This window comes from Pan paniscus, chromosome 15 (genome assembly GCF_029289425.2).
Source record: "Pan paniscus chromosome 15, NHGRI_mPanPan1-v2.0_pri, whole genome shotgun sequence".
Lineage (NCBI taxonomy): Eukaryota > Metazoa > Chordata > Mammalia > Primates > Hominidae > Pan > Pan paniscus.
The window spans coordinates 103,283,964-103,303,960 of record NC_073264.2 but is presented as its reverse complement, the minus strand read 5'-3'; the positions used below and the strand labels follow the sequence as shown (position 1 = coordinate 103,303,960).

General features: G+C 46.2%; 2 protein-coding genes across 30 annotated transcripts in view; one reads left to right on the top strand and one right to left on the bottom strand.

Moving 5' to 3' along the window:
* The window catches only part of WDR20 (WD repeat domain 20), an 83,877-nt gene extending 72,044 nt beyond the window's left edge, over positions 1 to 11,833 (bottom strand). For 4 of the 29 annotated variants that reach the window (XM_063596395.1, XM_014347697.5, XM_055098026.2 and 1 more), the window contains exon 1: positions 11,427 to 11,745. In XM_063596395.1, coding sequence (XP_063452465.1) covers positions 11,427 to 11,675 — 249 coding nt within the window. In that variant the 5' untranslated portion in view covers positions 11,676 to 11,745. Of the gene's footprint in view, positions 1 to 1,930; positions 3,586 to 4,464 lie in introns of those variants that run through there. The other 25 variants (XM_034938176.3, XM_003807032.4, XM_024925556.4 and 22 more) reach the window with 17 other exon arrangements.
* A 21-nt stretch (positions 11,834 to 11,854) lies between these two features.
* Positions 11,855 to 19,997, top strand: part of HSP90AA1 (heat shock protein 90 alpha family class A member 1) — a 58,745-nt gene continuing 50,602 nt past the window's right edge. Inside the window, exon 1 of the mRNA XM_063596394.1 lies at positions 11,855 to 12,349. The gene's annotated coding sequence lies outside the window, so the exon portion shown is untranslated. The remainder of the gene's footprint in view (positions 12,350 to 19,997) is intronic.

Genomic DNA, 19,997 nt, shown 5'->3' with positions numbered 1-19,997 from the left:
ACCCAGACAACACAGCAAGACCTTGTCTCTACCAAAAAAAAAATTAGCCAGGCGTGGTGGTGCACACCTGTAGTCCCAGCTACATGGGAGGCTAAGGTGAGAGGATGGCTTCAGCCCAGGAGTTCAAGGCTGCAGTGAGCTATGATTGAGCCACTGCACTCCAGCCTGGGCTACAAAGTGAGACCCTGTCTCAAAAAAACAAAAACAAAAACAAAAAAACGCCTCCTAATTACTTTTTAGCCTACTATTTCCCACTCTCAGGAATCACATCAGTATCAGTCATAGTTCGTTTTTTGACAGAAAAGCTCGTGTAAGAGGCCTAGGCACAGGCCTTGGGTTTAACATCAGGCTCTACTGTAGCCCTTCATTATCGGTGGACACACTACAATCTCTCCAATGACAAAAAAAAAAAAAAAAAAAAAAAAAAAATTCCCCAATGGATGGTTTTGAAGAGAAAATAAAAAGGCTATAAACTTTAAAGAGTTATGCATTTATCCTCTCACCAACTGTACACAGCACCTATTAATAGGCAATGTTCAGTTCTGAATGCCTTTTAGCAGCTGCCTTATCATTGCTGGTTTACTTGTCTGTCTCACCACTAGACTGTAGGCACTTTGGGCCAGGGACTATGTCTTATTTATCTTTGGATCCACAGGTCCAATAAATGTTAGTTGAATGAATAAGCCCTTGATTATTCCACTGGACTGTGAACTCTTTGACAGCAGAGATTCTTAACAATATAGAGCAGGCACTCAGTAAGTCCTCTTAGAATGAGTGTGTGAATATCATGTCCGTCCTTGGTTAGATGATACTCTTAAGGTCAGGGCCCATACCTCATACTTCTTTGATTTCCCAAAGTCTGGCATACTGCTTTTCACACAAAAACTACTCAAATATTTATTAAATGAAATATTAAGGCAAGACAGAGCTCTAAAGCAGAGATCCAAGTAAGTAAAGAGAATGAGCACCTGTACAAGTTTTACTGTAGCAGAACAAAAAAGGGTAGTAAAAGGGTAAGCTGGCTGTGAGTTAACTAAAGAAAAAAACAGCTTCATGGCAGAGCAATAATCTACAATGCGGTAACTAAGATGTTAAAATATTCCCTCTTACTGAATTATTCTTACTTTTTTTTGAGATGGTCTCATTCTGTCGCTGAGGCTGGAGTGCAGTGGCTCAATCACAGTGCAGCCTCGACCTCCCCACCCTGGGCTCAAGCAATCCTCTCACCTCGGCCCCCTGAGTAGCTGGGACTACAGGCGCACACCACCACACTCAGCTAATTTTTAATTTTTTGTAGAGATGGGGTCTCACTATGTTGTCCAGGCTTGTTTCCAATTCCTAGCCTCAAGAAATCCTCCCACCTCGGCCTCCCAACGTGCTAGGATTACAGGCGTGATGTAATCCTATGCCAGGCCTGATTCTTACTTTGTAAATATAAAATCCTTATAAATTCCTTCCTCATGAATGATTCTTGCTTCTTTCTTATAAAACCTATATATTTAAGCTATTTTCCTATTGATACAAAGCAAGATAAGCTGTAACACAAACTGATTTGGCATGTTTTTAGAATAATATATCTACTTTTAAAAAATCTACTACAAAATAGAATCGACGTCCGGGTGCGGTGGCTCATGCCTGTAATCCCAGCACTTTGGGAGGCCAAGGCGGGTGGATCACGAGGTGAGGAGTTAAGAGACCAGCCTGGCCAATACAGTGAAACCCCATCTCTACTAAAAAATACAAAAATTAGCCGGGCGTGGTGGCGTGTGCCTGCAGTCCCAGCCACTCTGGAGTCTGAGGCAGAGAACTGCTTGAACCCAGGAGGCAGAGGTTGCAGTGTGCTGAGATCGAGCCACTGCACTCCAGCCTGGGCAACAGAGTGAGACTCTGTCTCAAATAAATAAATAAATAAAATAGAATTGATGACACAAAATATTTCTCAATTTACAAATTACCAACTGGCAGAGAAGCTGAAAAGTTGAGAAAAATGCTAAAAGAGCAGTCGACATCTTACGCTCAATCAGAAATAAAAATATAGCATTTCTGAAATTAGAAATACAAGGCAACAAATTAAAAAATTTATAAAAAATATGATCTGCACACAACATTTTAGGGCAAATTATCTATTTGAAACCCAATGCAATATTCTTCTACTTGGCAGAGAAATACTTTTCCACTTCACCTTTACTCCTTAATTCCACTTGATACTTATATTGCTATGCCACATGCAGAGCACATATCCTCTACTTTGTATTATAATGATAAATACAAAATCAGCCGGGAACAATGGCTCACATCTGTAATCCCAGCACTTTGGGAGCACAAGGCAAAAGGATCACTTGAGCCCAGGAGTTCAAGGTCAGACTAGGCAACACAGCAAGACCCAGTCTCTACAAAAGAAAAAAATGTATTTATTTATGTATTTTTTTGTTTGTTTGTTTTGTTTTGAGAGAGTCTCACTCTGTCGCCCAGGCTGGAGTGCAGTGGCGCGATCTCAGCTCACTGCAAGCGCCACCTCCCGGGTTCAAGTATTCTCCTGCCTCAGCCTTCTGAGTAGCTGCGACTACAGGCACCCGCCACCACACCCGGCTAATTTTTTTTGTATTTTTAGTAGAGAGGGGGTGTCACCGTGTTAGCCAGGACGGTCTCAAACTCCTGACCTCGTGATCCGCCCGCCTCGGCCTCCCAAAGTGCAGGGATTACAAGCGTGAGCCACCGCGCCTGGCCTACAAAAAATTTTTAAAAAATTATCCAGGCACAGTGGCACATGCCTGTAGTCCCAATTACTCAGGAGGCTGAGGCGGGAGGATCACTTGAGCCCAGGAGGTTGAAGCTGCAGTGAGCTATGATTGTGCCACTGCCCTCCAGCCTAGGTGACACAGTGAGACCCTGTTCTAAACACACACACACACACACACACACAAAGCCAAACTCTTTAAAGACAGGAGTGTTAAATACACTTCACATCAGCCACAATAGACAGCAGTGCCTTGTATATACCAGTCATCAATAAATGCTTGATGAATGAGGATTATGATTTTTTTTTTTTTTTTGAGACAGAGTCTCAGCTCTGTCACCCAGGCTGGAGTCCAGTGGCACAATTTCCGCTCACTGCAGCCTCAACCTCCCAGGCTCCAGCAATTCTCCCACCTAAGCCACCTGAATAGCTGGGGCCACAGGCGTGCACCATCACACCTGGCTAATTTTTTCTTGTAGAGATGAGCTCTCACTATGTTGCCCTGGCTGGTCTCAAACTCCTGGGGCTCAAGCAATCCTCCTGCCTCGGTCTCCTAAAATACTGGGATTAAGGGCATGAGCCAAGGTAACTTGTCACTGATGCTGTCAATTTCAAGTGTCCTGAAAATTAAAACTGAAGTCTACCAATTAGAAATGTCTACCAATTAAGGTTACTTCTATTTTTAAGGTCTTCTCCTGAATAACCAAACAAGATCACATTTCATATTACTGCACAAACTAACCTCACTGAGAAACAAACAGAATTATTCTCTGAGATACTAAATTCCAGACGACAAAAATCTTCCTATTTTTAAAACAAGCTTCTTGGCCAGGCGTAGTAGCCCACGCCTGTAATCCCAGCACTTTGGGAGGCCCAGGCAGGTGGATCACCTGAGGTCAGGAGTTCAAGGCCAGCCTGGCCAACATGGGGAAACCCCGTCTCTACTAAAAAGACAAAAATTAGCTGGGTGTGGTGGCAGGTGCCTGTAATCCCAGTTACTCGGGAGGCTGAGGCCTGCGAATGGCTTGAACCCGGGAGGCAGAGGTTGCAGTGAACCAAGATCATGCCATTGCACTCCAGCCTGGGGAACAGAGTGAGACTCTGTCTCCAAAACTAAAACTAAAACTAAAATAAAATAAAACAAGGTTCTTTAGCCATACAGCCAAACCACTCAGTGACAAAATCCACCATGTTTTGATGCTTGCTCAAGCTCAAGTTTGCCATCAAAGCACATTACCCTTAAGTCACTATATTAAGTCAATGATAATAAATATCGTATAAGTGACACATTTCTTGAGGGCAGAGACTTTGACTACACCCAGCATCTAAAACAGTACCTCATATCTGGTAGGCATACTCCATGAATATTTGCTGAAAGAATGGCATTCATGACTATCTCACGGACTTCCATGACATATTCCAGGTGCTTCTCACCATTGCTCATATCTACCCATGAAGTCCTCCTTTTTTGGGAAGGTCTCGCTTTGTTGCCCAGGCTGGAGTGCACTGGCACGATCTTGGCTCACTGCAACCTCCACCTCCTGGGTTCAAGTGATTCTCCTGCCTCCTGAGTAGCTGGGATTACAGGCATGCGCCACCATACTTGGCTAATTTTTGTATTTTTAGTAGAGATGTGGTTTCCCCGTGTTGGCCAGGCTGGTCTTGAACTCCTAACCCCAGATGATCCACCCGCCTCAGCCTCCCAAAGTGCTGGGATTACAGGCCACCCATGCAATCTTTCAATATCTCATGACCACCCTCCTCTTCAAAGCCAAGAGAACCCAGGTATAGTATGAAAGTATCTCCTGCTTTAAATGATATATTAAGATGCTTTCCCCTCAGTATGCAAAATTCTAAAGTCAAATAAATGATCAATATTTCAGAAGTCAGCAAATAGCCCTTAATGGAAAAGAAACACAAGTTTCCAGTCATTCAGCAACCCTCTGTGACCTACTAAATTAAGTACAAGATTTCTCAAAGTAAATCTAATACAAAAAGTTACAGACTTCTAAACCTCTTTCTAAATTATAAAAGGGGAGCCAGGGAGGTGTGAAAAATTACAAAAGGGGAGAATGGTGTGAACATGACCCTCTCTGAAGCAGTAAAGTATCTAAAACAAGTCTGTGGGGGGGAAATTTTTTTTAAAGGCATCTAGTTCACCCTCCCACACAAAGCAGGAATTCCTCCAATGTCACCAACAGGTGGTCCTGCAGTTTTTGACAAAAAGACAGAACATTTCCCATATGAGCATTCCCATAACAGAACGCTCATTCTCTCTCAAGTCAACCCATTACCTTCTTCTTTAATCAGGATCTAAAAATACTTTAGCTTTTATCAACTGACTCTTCTTCTGGCCCCAACTTCATCTCAGCATCATGAACATAAAGCTCTTCTAGCCGGGCGTGGTGATTCACACCTGTAATCCCAGCACTTTGAGAGGCCGAGACGGGTGGATCACAAGGTCAGGAGTTCAAGACCAGCCTGGCCAAGATGCTGAAACCCTGTCTCTACTAAATATACAAAAATTAGCTGGGCATGGTGGCAAGTGCCTGTAATCCCAGCTACTTCGGAGGCTGAGGCAGGAGAATCGCTTAAAACCCGGGTGCCAGAGGTCGCAGTGAGCCAAGATCAAGCCACTGCACTCCAGCCTGGGCGACAGAGCAAGACTTCGTCTCAAAAACAAACAAACAAACAAACAAAAAAACTCTTCCAGCATAAATACCTAGAAATCACAATGTTTTCAGCTTGCTTTCCCAAACACCCCACCCCTCTCAATTCCAAATCAAGTAGGCAATGAATCAAAGAGATGAAGATATCTCCCCAATAGAATGATGAATCCATTTCCATTTTAAAAAAAAAAACAACAACTGAGTACAGAATCATATAAGCTTTAGAGATGGAAAAACCTTAGAATCCTCTAAATCTACTTCCTACCTCCTGTAGTTACCACTTCAGTAACTTCTCTGGGCAGTACATTTGTGACCTGGAATCTTAAGATGTGGGAAGGTAGGAAGGTTCTTTGGCTTGAATGTTAAGTAATTCTGAGTATAGTTTTTGTTTATTATTGATTGTTTTGTTTTTTTGAAACAGGCTCTCACTCTCTTGCCCGGGCTGGAGTGCAGTGACACGATTACAGCTCACTGCAGCCTCAACCTCCCCAGTTCAAGTGACCCTTCTACCTCAGCCTTCCAAGTAGGTGGGACTAGAGGCACATGACACCACGCCCACCCTTGTAGAGACAGGGTTTCACTATGTTGTCCAGGCTGGTCTCCAACCCACACGAGATTTCACTGTGTTGCCCAGGCTGGACCCCTGCAATCCTCCCGCCTTGGCCTCCCAACAGTGTTAGGATTATAGGTATGAGCCACCACTCCTGGCCTGAGAACAGTTTTTAAAAGTTGTACATGGATCTTGTAGGTGACATGGTTTGACAGAAGTAGATCAAAAGTAATCTGTGTCATTTGTTTACTATTACTTCATTGTCTCTTACACGATTTCCCTATTTTAAGAAGGTTAAATTTTTTACCTACTAGCAATATTTTTAAATGTCTTTTAAAAGATATGAGCTATTAAAAAATACCCAAGTTACTTTTGGGCCCAAAACTGAATAGGTTTTTCATCTTCTAAAGATCTCTTTCAAGTTTGGCATAGACAGACATGGCTTTACTCAGTCATTCACTCAACAAGTACACAGCAAGGGCCTAACTCTAAACTGGACACTGCACTGGGCATTGAGAAGATGGAGAGCAGGAAAGATAAGGTCCCTATTCTAAGGGAGCTTTGTTTTATAGAAGGCACAGTTGGATCATCACACAGAATTACAAATTCAGAAAAGTGCTAGGAAGGCAAAGCACAAGATGCTCTAAGAACATAGAGCCTGTAATCCCAGTGCTTTGGGAGGCTGAGGCAGGTGAATCACTTGAGGCCAGGAGTTCAAGACCAGCCTGGCCAACATGGCAAAACCCCGTCTCTATTAAAATACAAAAATGAGCTGGGCATGGTGGCACATGCCTGTAATCCCAGCTACTCGGGAGGCTGAGGCACAAGAATCACTTGGGCCCGGGCGGCAGAGGTTGCAGTGAGCCAAGATCACATCACTGCACTCCAGCCTGGGCAACAGAGCAAGATTCTGTCTCAAAAACAAAAAAACAAAACAAAACAAAAAAACATGTAATAGGGTAAAACTGATACACCATGGGGATTCAAAGAAAAATTTCCTGAGGAAGTGATGGTTAAGCTGAGATCTGAATGGAGGCCATTCATATTTATGTAAAAACAGATGTCCATAAAATGAGAGGATTGGTCCAATAAGCCCAGCTACCTTACCTTTGGCATCTTTAATCCTACATCCTAAAACAATCTTTTTTTTTTTTTTTTGAGACAGAGTCTAGCTCTGTCGCCCAGGCTGGAGTGCGGTGGTATGATCTCGGCTCACTGCAACCTCCGACTCCAGGGTTCAAGTGATTCTCCTGCCTCGGCCTCCCGAGTAGCTGGGACTATAGGCAAGCACCACCACGCCCAGCTAATTTTGTATTTTTAGTAGAGACGGGGTTTTACCATGTTGGCCAGGCTGGTCTCAAACTCCTGACCTCAGGTCATCTACTTGCCTCAGCCTCCCAAAGCGCTGAGATTACAGGTGTGAGCCATGGCGCACAGCCCCACTCCCCTTTTTTGTTGTTTTAAAGAAAGGGTCTCATTCTGTTGCCCAGGTTGGGGTACAGTGGCACAATCATAGCTCACTGTAACCTTAACTCTTCGGCTCAAGAGCCCTCCTCAGCTTCCCAAGTAGCTGTGACTACAGGCACATACCACCATGCCCAGCTAATTTTTTTTTTGTTATTTTTTTTTGTGGACACAGGGTATTGATATGTTATCCAGGCTGGTCTCAAACTCCTGGGCTCAAGCGATCCTCCCACCTCAGTCTCCCAAAGTGCTGGGATTACAGGTGTGAGCCACTGCACCCGACCACAATCTCTTTTTTAAAAAAAGGAGAACAAAGTATGTAATAAAGATGTTTACGGCCGGGTGCAGTGGCTCACGCCTGTAATCCCAGCACTTTGGAAGGCCGAGGAGGGTGGATCACGAGGTCAGGAGTTCGAGACCAGCCTGGCCAATATGATGAAACCCCATCTCTACCAAAAATACAAAAATTAGCTGGGCGTGGTGGTACGCACCTGTAGTCCCAGCTGCTCGGGAGGCTGAGGGAGGAGAATCGCTTGAACCTAGGAGGCAGAGGTTGCAGTGAGCCGAGATTGTGCCACTGCCCTCCACCCTGGGTGACAGAGCTAGACTTTGTCTCAAAAAAAAAAAAAAAGATGTTTAAAAGCTAGTAGTTGAAAGTCTTTTGGGGAGAGGGACAGGGTCTTATTTAGCTCTGAATACCTCACATCACCTTGCCTAGTATTATTACTATCACAGTAGTCACTCAAATCTGGTAAAATGATTAGTGTCAGTATTAAATCAATGTTAATACTGTCTTTAGTTAAATAAATTTGCAAAACTACATCTCCTCACACAAGAAACCCCATTCTAAACTTCCTCGATTGTGAAAAGATGTTTTAATCTACCACAAGAATTTAATAAAATAATATATGGCAAAATGCCGGGGTAGATTCTGAAGTGCTTGGAGTATATAATATCCCTGTGATCAAAAAGCTGGATCAGTCTCTTCTAAGCTAGTTTAGACTCAGCTGTGCTTCATTTTCCTTACTATGAGAAAAAATTCTAACAGGTTTGCATCCCCTCTCTGGCCTTGGTTCGCTCTGAGGAGGGTGAAATAACAAACTCTAAAGTTCCTTCTAGCTCCAGACACTGACCTGTAAACCTTTTAAAAGGATCAAGATTGCACTCCTCAGCATGAATGTTAGACTACTTCCTCACCTACTCCATTTCCCCAGGACCCCATGTTTCCTCTCAGGAATGGTAGCACGTAATTAATGAGTTAAGTTCTTTAAAAGACCTATTTTCTACTCATTTTACACACAGACTTAAGTTGAATTTACTCATCTAAATTAGATCTTCTGAATAATCCAAATAATTATTGTAAAATTTTACACGCCTCAAAGGACCAAAAAAAAAAAAAAAACAAACAGTCAAAACAGCCAACTGTGCGCTGGGCATGGTGGGTCACACCTATAATCTCAGCACTTTAGCAGGCTGAGGTGGGAGGATCGCTTGAGGCCAGGAGTTCAAGACCAGCCTGGGCAACACGGCAAGACCTCCATCTCTAAAAAACTTTTTTTTTTTTTTTTAATTAGCCAGGGTGGTGCACACCTGTAGTTCCAGCCACTAGGAAGGCTGAAGTGGGAAGATCATTTGAGCCCAGGAGTTTGAGGCTGTAGTGAACGATGAGCATGCCACCGCACTCCAGCCTAGGCAACAGGATGAGATCCTGTCTCTAAAAACAAAAATAAAAACGTGTTTAATAGCCAACTGTCAAAAATATGTTTATAACTACTAACTCTAAAAAGTAAATTTTGGTTTTCCAATTAAGGAAAATGTATTTCCTACATTTTAAATCAGAAAATAGTCAGAAAAAGTCACTTATACTCAGAAATAACAACAAATAAATGCCAACTCATTCATGGAAAAAAATGTTTTAAGTTACAATTAAAAGAGAGTAGAAACATCTGCAACACAATGCAAATGTATCTACAAGATACTACCACATGAAAATGAAATTTTACCCAAAAAACGTTAAAACACTCAAATTATGCAGGTAAGGGCAATTTACATATTTCACATTTATCTTGTTTAAAATAATTTTTTGGTGTGGTTTTAAAAACCTTGCCTCCTTTTACCCTTCAGGGAATAGCGTCCCACTAAAAGAGAACACTATTGTAATGATACTTCCAGGCAAGAAACCTGTCTTTATGATGTAAAACAGGGCTACCAGATCCAGATAAGGTCTGCCATTAGGATGCTTCGGAAGTCATAACATTTCAAAGAAAAAAAAATTTTTAAGTAATTCCTACATTAATAATTGCTAGTGAATTTAGTTTTTAAGCACATCGTATTTTTATATAAATATAAATTTTTATAACTTAAAATTCTAAACTTAATTTCCTGAGACAAAATTGGTCCTTTCACTCTGATTATCAATGTCAAGACGGCAGCTTCTTATTTGACAGTTAGTATTTAACTATATTTTACATCTACTGAGTGTTTCAGGGCCTTAAAGTTCATTATGATTAATTATATTATTAATTACAACGTGCACTGTAACATTCCCTTTTTAAAGAGGTGCAAATAGAAGTTAAATAACTTATCCAAGGTCACCCAACAAGTCAGTGACAAAGTTGGGAGTAGGAGTAAAACTTCAGCCCCTAGACTGAAGACTACTTCGAGCTTTTGCAATTCCAAACGAGGGAAAAAAAAAAGGTCAAGCGATTTACCCTTAATAACTTCCAACAGCATACCCTAAATACAGTGGTACACTTATTATCATAAAGACTGATAAAAAAGATTCACCCTGAATCAAAGAAACAACTTTGCTACATTTAGATACCACTGTCATTTCCCTAGCTCTTGTAACAAGCGAAAATCCTGTACTGGATCTGGCTATATTAAATCCTGAAGAATGTTCACTCTTCAATATGAACAATTTATTTTCATGCTAACATGCATTTACGACTTAATCTTTTATCACCTTGTCCTATTTGGAGGTGCTGTGGGATGCATTAATTTCCTCACTCTTCCATGACATCAAGTCAAAGACTACAATCTCAAAAATAAGCAATTCTCAGTGAAAACACAGTTACATAGCCAATGAAAGAAAAACTCTAATAAATGGCTGCTTTTAAAGAGATACTTTTAAAGGATGCTTACATGTTTCACAGAATTACCGGTAACTCGCCCGCCAAGAAGGATGGTCCCTTTAAAGCAGCTTTTAAAGCATATCACTCCCTGTTTGGGACACAGTCTGACTTGTTGGACAAGATTAATCTGGGCACTCTCACACAACCCCTCTGAACCAGCTTAGTTCACTGGAAACATCATTTCAACTGTAGTACTCAGCCCTTCGCATACTACAAGGGACAAGATGACTCTCCTTAACAATCTTTCAGAAGGTCCCCACGGCGGAGACAGTGACAGCCGTCCTCCCGCGGATGTTTTTGGAAATAGAAATGTTAACACCAGGAGAGGCTCCTAGGAAGTGTCAGTGCGGCAGCAGGTAGCCCTGCGTGCCGAGCAGGTTCTTTCTGACCTAGTCTCAATGCTCCGCTTCCCGGCCCCGGTTCCGCCTTACAGAGATCTTGTTAAGCCGTCTTGCGTCCCTGTTCTCTAACCCAGGGCGAGACTTCCAACCCTCCAGGGAGGCGAGGCAATCGAAGCAGACAAGACGGCCACCTCACCTCTTCCGGGGACTCGCAGGCCCGCTCCCTGGCCATGTCAGAGCCTGATGGACCAGGCTGGAGGGGACGCAGCCGGCTCCCCCGGGAGCCTCCCAGCCAGAACCCCCGCGCCCCACGGTCCCTTTCCACTGCCCCCACCCCTTCGAAACGCCACCGCCACCACCCTCCTTACTCCTGAATCCCCTCTCCTCAGGAGTACCCCAGTGGAGTTACCGGCCCACTCAAAAGTAAGAGCGACGGCCACCCCTCTCGGTCACCCTGGCCCCACTGTCACCGCCCTGCTCCCGGCCTCTGCCTACGCCGCTGGCTGGCTCCGGTGACGCCCGGGTCGGTACCTTGCGGACCCCCTTGTAGATATAGAAGTACAGCTCCCGGCCCACATTGAAGCAGAGGCGGTCGCCGTTGCCAGACTGGTCGTTGAGGTTTACGAAGGAGACGCGGACAGGGTTGGATCCCTGCGAGTTGAAGGGCACCCGGTTGGGCCGGCTGTACTCCGAGTGCGGCAGCAGCTTGTACAGACCTTCCCGGGTGGTGAATTGGGTCTTAATCTCGTTCATCTCCTTCCCTCCTCCCTCCGTCGCCATCTTGGAAAGCAGCGTTCATCCTGCCCTAAGTGCCCGGATCACGCCCACCGCGCAGGCGCTATTCCTGGTGCTCCCTCTTCCCCCACCCCCTGCCTCTTCCTTCTCGCCCCTCCCACCCGCGGGCCAGCCCTGCGAGGGCGGGCCAAAGGGAAGGGGCGGGCTTGTTTACGGCCCGACTGCGCAGGCGTGCTCACCTGGCGTGCTCCACCCGACTGGGCGTCCGCAGGCTCCTCCCCCGGGTGTGGCCTTCGGGCTGCCTGGCTGCTTCCCAGGTGATGCCGGCTTCAGCTAGTGGGGTCTAGTTGACCGTTCCGCAGCCGCCAGGGCCAGCGGAAAGCCGGTCAGGGGGAACCGCGGCGGGGCTGGTGTCATGAGCCTGAGGTGAACTTGAGGGTGCCTCCTCAGCGGTCTCCCGCCCTGCCCTGAGGGGCGCCGGGACCCCAAAGAGCGGAGGAAGAGCGCCACCCCGACTCCCACCGCTTCGGAGCCAGCACGCGGGGTACCCTACGGGGAGCGCGGATGCCCCCGTGTTCGGGCGGGGACGGCTCCACCCCTCCTGGGCCCTCCCTTCGGGACAGGGACTGTCCCGCCCAGAGTGCTGAATACCCGCGCGACCGTCTGGATCCCCGCTCAGGAAGCCCCTCTGAAGCCTCCTCGCCGCCGTTTCTGAGAAGGTACCAAGGGACTCAAGATTTACGCTTCACTATGTTTTATTTCAGGCGGGGTAGGGGGAGAGAAGAATGTGGTACAGCATAGGTGTTCTCAAGCCAGATATCCTAATTCCTGCGTGTGATGAGCACTGGCGGCCTCCGCTTCTTAGCGGAGGTTTGTCCTCTCCAGCTGTTCAGAAACACGGGGCGGGGAAGCGCTTTGGGAACCGGGGACTGAATCTTTTTAGGATTCACTTCTCTTGCTCAGTAGTTTACGAAGAGCTCTTAATAAAATTTAAGGTAATTGATTTTTTTTTCCAGAAGCCTCAGGTGGAGTCTGTGAGATTATTTACTAGTAGATCCATAGGGATAGTTGTATGCATGTAATGTACAGGGTCTAGATTTATAAGGACGGGCACACGTGTCAAAGTAAGATTCAACAATCACTATTTTATACCTGGGTTTCTTGGCATGTTACACCAGAATAAGAAAGCTTCTAAAGTGACAGAAACATTCTAATAGAATTCCAGGGAGGGGGGAAGCCAACATTTGTAACACCAAGAATGAACTATTCCTGGAAGTTCAGATTATATCTGGAGGGGCACAAAAGAAGTGAATGGAGAGAATTTCTAAAGTAGGAGGAGTGTAAATCATAAACATCTTCCGTATTAAAAAGCAAGTAGATACCAATAGAAACTGTGCCAATGATGTAGTGATACATTTGATAATAACATCTTTAGCCTTTGTAGTGTTGGAAAAAAAAAAAGAAAAAAAAGCACTGAAGTACTTCTTAATTAATAGAGCCTGAAAAATACTTAAAATTTTTTCTTAGAATTGTTTTGATGTTATCCGACTTTCCCTAATCTTAAAACACCAGGGTATGTTCTGTCGTTACCATGGCTATATCCCAAACTCCATAACTGTGTTATTTTACATTGAAAACACGTATTTTACAATAATCAACTTGAAGGATAGTGACATCTCGAATCATCTAAAAATAATTTATCTGTGTTTCCTAATTATCAAGAGGAAAAAAAGTATAATTTTTTGGGGGGGAAAAAAAACCCAGCGAGCAAAAGTTAAAACAAAATTTTGTATTATTCTTCAATTAACCATAACATTGTATTTCCCATAATACCTATATAATTCAAGCATTCTATCAAGATTTTACCCTATATAAATTCAACATTTTATTGTAATCACAGTAATAAACTGTTCACTTTGTCTCATGCATAGCCTTTGGTTTAGTTTTGTTTTTTTTTTTAGATGGAGTCTCGCTGTCGCCAGGCTGGAGTGCAGTGGTGCAATCTTGGCTCACTGCAACCTCTGCCTCCCAGGTTCAAGCAATTCTCCTGCTTCAGCCTCCCGAGTAGCTGGGACTACAGATGTGCACCACCACGCCCAGCTAATTTTTGTATTTTTAGTAGAGATGGGGTTTCACCATGTTGGCCAGGATGGTCTTGATCTCTTGACCTGCTGATCCACCCACCTTGGCCTCCCAAAGTGCTGGTATTACAGGCATGAGCCACAGTGCCCAGTCCCATGCATAGCCTTTGAATAGTCTCTATTTTTATTCTTTTTATCTCATAACTTTTCCCCCATATTCAAAGATTCAATAAGCAACACCCAAATCTAAATAACTAGGCCTGAATGGCTGGGCGTGTTGGCTCACACCTGTAATCCCAGCACTTTGGGAGGCCGAGGCGGGCAGATCACGAGGTCAGGAGTTTGAGACCGCCTGGCCAACATGGTGAAATCCCATCTCTACTAAAAGTACAAAAATTAGCCAGGCGTGGTGACACATGCCTGTAATCCCAGCTGCTCGGGAGGCTGAGGCAAGAGAATTGCTTGAACCCGGGAGGTGGGGGTTGCAATGAGCCGAGATCGCACCACTGCGCTCCAGCCTGGGCAACAGAGTGAGACTCCATCTCAGGAAATAAATAAATAAATAGATAAATAAATAAATGGGCCTGACCTAATTTTATTTCTGATTTTCAATTTCAAACCAGGAATTAAAAAAAAATTTTTTTTTTTGAGATGGAGTCTCACTGTGTTGCCCAGGCTGGAGTGCAGTGGCACAGTCTCAGCTCTCCGCCTCCCAAGTTCAAGCAATTCTCCTGCCCCAGCCTCCCGAATAGCTGGGATTACAGGCGCATGCCACCACACCCAGCTAATTTTTGTATTTTTAGTAGAGACGGGGTTTCACCACGTTGGCCAGGCTGGTCTCGAACTCCTGACCTCAGGTGATCCACCCACCTCAACTTCCCAGAGTGCTAGGATTACAGGCGTGAGCCACCGCGCCCGGCCTCAAACCGGGTATTTCTTTTTTTTTGTTTCCTTTTTTTTTTTAAGAGAAGTCTCACTCTTGTCCCCCAGGGCTCAATCTCAACTCACTGCAACCTCTACCTCCCGGATTCAAACGATTCTCCTGCCTCTGCCTCCCAAATAGCTGGGATTAAGGCACCTGCCACCACGCCTGGCTAATTTTTGTATTTTTTACTAGAGACAGATTTTAACCATGTTGGCCAGGCTGGTCTTGAACTCCTGACCTCAGGTGATCCACCAGCCTCGGCCTCCGGAAGTGCTGGGATTATAGGCGTGAGCCACCGCGCCCGGCCCAAACCAGGTATTTCTTTTTTCTTTTTTTTTTTTTTTTGAGACAGAGTCTCACTCTGTCGCCCAGGCTGGAGTGCAGTGGCATGATCTCGGCTCACCGCAACCTCCGCCTCCCGGGTTCAAGCGAGTCTTCTGCCTCAGCCTCCCGAGTAGCTGGGACTACAGGCATGTGCCACCACGCCTGGCCAATTTTTTTGTATTTTTAGCAGAGACGGGGTTTCACCATGTTGGTCAGGCTGGTCTCGAACTCCTGACCTCGTGATCCGCCCACCTCGCCCTCCCAAAATGCTGGGATTACAAGCGTGAGCCACCACGCCCGGCCCAAACCGGGTATTTCTAAATAAATTCATCAGTCTCTAAACCTTATGAATTATTTTTTCATTTCAAACTTGAATCATTATGATGGTTTTGTGCATTAATTCCTTCTAAACAACTACCAAAATAATTTTCTAAAAACAGTGCTTTAGACATTACATATTCTTTTGTCCAAAAACTTTCAATTATTTGAAATACCCACACAATTTAAGTCATACTGAGAGGTTACAACGTGCTGGCAGTCCTCAGAGCCCTGGCTTGCTCTCGGCGCCTCCCCTGCCTGGGCTCCCATTTTGGTGGCATTTGAGGAGACCTTCAGCCCCCCACTGCACTGTGGGAGCCCCTTTCTGGGCTGACCAAGGCTGGAGCCCACTCCCTCAGCTTGCAGGGAGGTGTGGAGGGAGAGGCGCGAGCGGGAACCGGGGCTGCGTGCGGCTCTTGCGGGCCAGCTGGAGTTCCGGGTGGGCGTGGGCTTGGCGGGCCCCGCACTTGGAGCAGCCAGCCAGCCCTGCTGGCCCCGGGCAATGAGGGACTTAGCACCCGGGCCAGTGGCTGCGGAGGGTGTACTGGGTCTCCCAGCAGTGCCGGCCCACCGGCGCTGTGCTCGATTTCTCGCCGGGCCTTAGCTGGCTTCCCGCAGGGCAGGGCTCCGGGACCTGCAGCCCCCATGCCTGAGCCTCCCACCCACTCCATTGGCTCCTGTGCGGCCGGAGCCTCCCCGACGAGCACCACCTCCTGCTCCACGGCGCCCAGTCCCATCGACCACCCAAGGGCTGAGGAATGCGAGCGCACGGCGCAGGACTGGCAGGCAGCTCCACCTGCAGCCCCGGTGCGGGATCCACTAGGTGAAGCCAGCTGGGCTCACACCAATCAGCACCCTGTGTTTAGCTCAAGGTTTGTGAGTGCACCAATCCACACTCTGTATCTAGCTGCTCTGGTGGGGCCTTGGAGAACCTTTATGTCTAGCTCAGGGATTGTAAATACACCAGTCGGCACTCTGTATCTAGCTCAAGGTTTATAAACACACCAATCAGCACCCTGTGTTTAGCTCAAGGTTTGTGAGTGCACCAATCGACACTCTGTATCTAGCTGCTCTGGTGGGGCCTTGGAGAACCTTTATGTCTAGCTCAGGGATTGTAAATACACCAGTCGGCACTCTGTATCCAGCTCAAGGTTTGTAAACACACCAATCAGCACCCTGTGTTTAGCTCAAGGTTTGTGAGTGCACCAATCGACACTCTGTATCTAGCTGCTCTGGTGGGGCCTTGGAGAACCTTTATGTCTAGCTCAGGGATTGTAAATACACCAGTCGGCACTCTGTATCTAGCTCAAGGTTTGTAAACACACCAATCAGCACCCTGTGTTTAGCTCAAGGTTTGTGAATGCACCAGTCGACACTGTATCTAGCTGCTCTGGTGGGGCCTTGGAGAACCTGTGTGGAAGCTGTATCTAACTAATCTGATGGGGACGTGGAGAACCTTTGTATGTAGCTCAGGGATTGTAAATGCACCAATCAGCGGCCTGACAAAACAGGCCACTCGGCTCTACCAATCAGCAGGATGTGGGTGGGGCCAGATAAGAGAATAAAAGCAGGCTGCCCGCGCTAGCATTGGCAACCCACTCGGGTTCACTTCCACGCTGTGGAAGCTTTGTTCTTTCTCCCTTTGCAATAAATCTTGCTACTCCTCACTCTTTGGGTCCACACTGCTTTTATGAGCTGTAACACTCACCGCGAAGATTTGCAGCTTCACTCCTGAAGCCAGGAAAACCACGAGCCCACCGGGAGGAACGAACAACTCCAGACGTGCTGCCTTAGGAGCTGTAACACTCACCGTGAAGGTCTGCAGCTTCACTCCTGAGCCAGCGAGACCACGAACCAATCAGAAGGAAGAAACTCTGAACACATCCGAACATCAGAAGGAACAAACTCCAGACGCGCCACCTTAAGAGTTGTAACACTCACTGCGAGGGTCCGCGGCTTCATTCTTGAAGTCAGTGAGACCAAGAACCCACCAATTCCGGACACGATACACCAGCACTTCTCAGCCTCTTTCTTACCTACTGCATAAATTCTCTATTCCAGTCTAACGGTTCTACTGTCATCCTTTTTTTTTTTTTTGAGACAGAGCCTTGCTCTGTCGCCCAGGTTTGAGTAGTGGCTCCATGTCGGCTCTCTGCAACCTCCACCTCCTAGGCCCTGGCAAACCTCCCAAGTAGCTGGGACTGCAGGCATGTGCCACCGTGCCCAGCTAATTTTTGTATTTTTTGTAGAGACGGGGTTTTTTTTTTGAGACAGGTCTCACTCTTGCCCAGGCTGGAGTGCAGTGGCGTAATCTCGGCTCACTGCAACCTCTGTCTCCCAGGTTGAAGCAATTCTCCTGCCTCAGCGTCCCAAGTAGCTGGGACTATAGGCACTCGCCACCATGCACGGCTAATTTTTGTATTTTTAGTAGAGATGCGGTTTCACCATGTTGGCCAGGCAGGTCCCAAACTCCTGGGCTCAAGCAATCAACCCACCTCTGCCTCCCAAAATTCAAGGCATGAGGCACCATGCCCAACCTGCCGTCATCCTTAGCTATGTCCCTTGCTAGAGATGACCTTCCCCCAACTGCCCCTCTTTCTCCTTCATAGTGTATTCTTTAAGAACTAGTTTAGGCTGGGTGCCGTGGCTCATGCCTGTAATCCCAGCACTTTGGGAGGCTGAGGCGGGCGGATCATCTGAGGTCAGGAGTTCGAGACCAGCCTGACTGACATGGAGAAACCCCGTCTCTACTAAAAATACAAAATTAGCCAGGCGTGGTGCCATATGCCTGTAATCCCAGCTACTGGGGGGCTGAGGCAGGAGAATCACTTGAACCTGGGAGGCGGAGGTTGCAGTGAGCCGAGATCACGCCATTGCACTCCAGCCTGGGCAACAAGAGTGAAACTCCATCTCAAAAAAAAAAAAAGAACTAGTTTAAATCCCATTCTCACCAAGCCCTGGGTAATAAAACCATATTTGAAACCAAAGATTCTCAACTCAGGACCCATAGTTGGCTTCAGGGAATGTTTGAACTCCCTATAATTGTGTTCAAAATTTTGTGTACATATTCATTATATCATTAGAGTCTTATCAGCATGTGCTAATTATCTTCTATTGTTTTGTTTTGTTTTGTGATGGAGTTTTGCTCTTGTTGCCCAGGCTGGAGTGCAATGGCATGATCTCAGCTCACTGCAACCTCCACCTCCTGGGTTCAAGCGATTCTCCTGCCTCAGCCTCCTGGGTAGCTGGGACTACAGGTGCCTACTACCACGCTTGGCTAATTTTTGTGTTTTTAGTAGAGATGGGGTTTCACCATGTTGGCCAGGCTGGTCTTGAACTCCTGACCTCAGGTGATCTACCTGCCTTGGCCTCCCAAAGTGCTGGGATTACAGGCGTGAGCCACTGCGCCCAGCCCGCCCCCACTGCCGGCTCCCTTTTTTATTTTTTTTTTTGAGACAGAGTCTGGCCCTGTGGCCCAGGCTGGAGTGCAGTGGCACAATCTCAGCTCACTGCAACCTCCACCTCCCGGGTTCAACCAATTCTCCTGCCTCAGCCTCCTGAGTAGCTGGGATTACAGGTGCGCACCACCACGCCAGCTAAATTTTTTTGTATTTTTAGTAGAGACAGGGCTTTGCCATTTGGCCAGGTTGGTCTCGAACTCCTGACCTCAAGTGATCTGCCCACCTCGGCCTCCCAGAGTGCTGAGATTACAGGCATGAGCCACCACGCCCAGCCCCTTGTATTGATATTTATGTTTTTTACATATATGCTACCTTTTAGCCAGATTGTATGCACACTTAAGCGTAGGAATAACCTTGTTAAAATTCTCTGTTGTCTCAATTTTTTTTCTTTTTCCTTTTTTTAGAGACAGTGTCTCACTATGTTGCCTGGTCTGGAAGTACAGTGGTACAGGCCTGGCTCATTGCAGCCTCAACCTTCCAGGCTCAAGCCATCCTCCTGTCCCAGCCTCCTGAGTAGCTGGGACTACAGGAACGTACCACCACGCCCAGCTAAGTTTTATTTTTATTTACTTATTTATTTTTTTTGAGACTGAGTCTTGCTCTTTTGCCAGGCTGGAATGCAGTGGTATGGTCTCCACTCACTGCAACCTCCACCTCCCGGGTTCAAGCTGTTCTCCTACCTCAGCCTCCTGAGTAGCTGGGACTACAGGCATGTGCCACCACGCCCAGCTAATTTTTGTATTTTTAGTAGAGATGGGGTTTCACCGTGTTGGCCAGGATGGTCTCAATCTCTTGACCTCGTGATCTGCCCGTCTCGGCCTCCCAAAGTGCTGAGATTACAGGCGTGAGCCACCATACCCGGCCATTTTTAAATTTTTTATGAAGACAGCCTCACTATGTTGCCCAGGCTGGTCTTGAACTCCTAGGCTCAAGTGATCCTCCTGCCTTAGCCTCACGAAGTGTTGTGATTACAGGTATGAGCCACCACAGCCAGCCTGTATTCTCACATTTTTGAGTGACTACATACGCTACATTGTTGTAACTTTTGGGATGCATCAGTAAACAGGAATTCCTCACTCATGGATTCCATATTCTTACAGGGAGAAAACAAAGGATAAGCAATAACAGAAAGGCAATGAGCACAACTAAGTACATCATGTAGTGATCAGCACTAGGAAGAAGAAGTAGGTCAGGGTAAGAGAGATTGAGAATATGTCAGGTAATTTGCAGTTTCAAATATGTTGGTCAAAATAAGGCT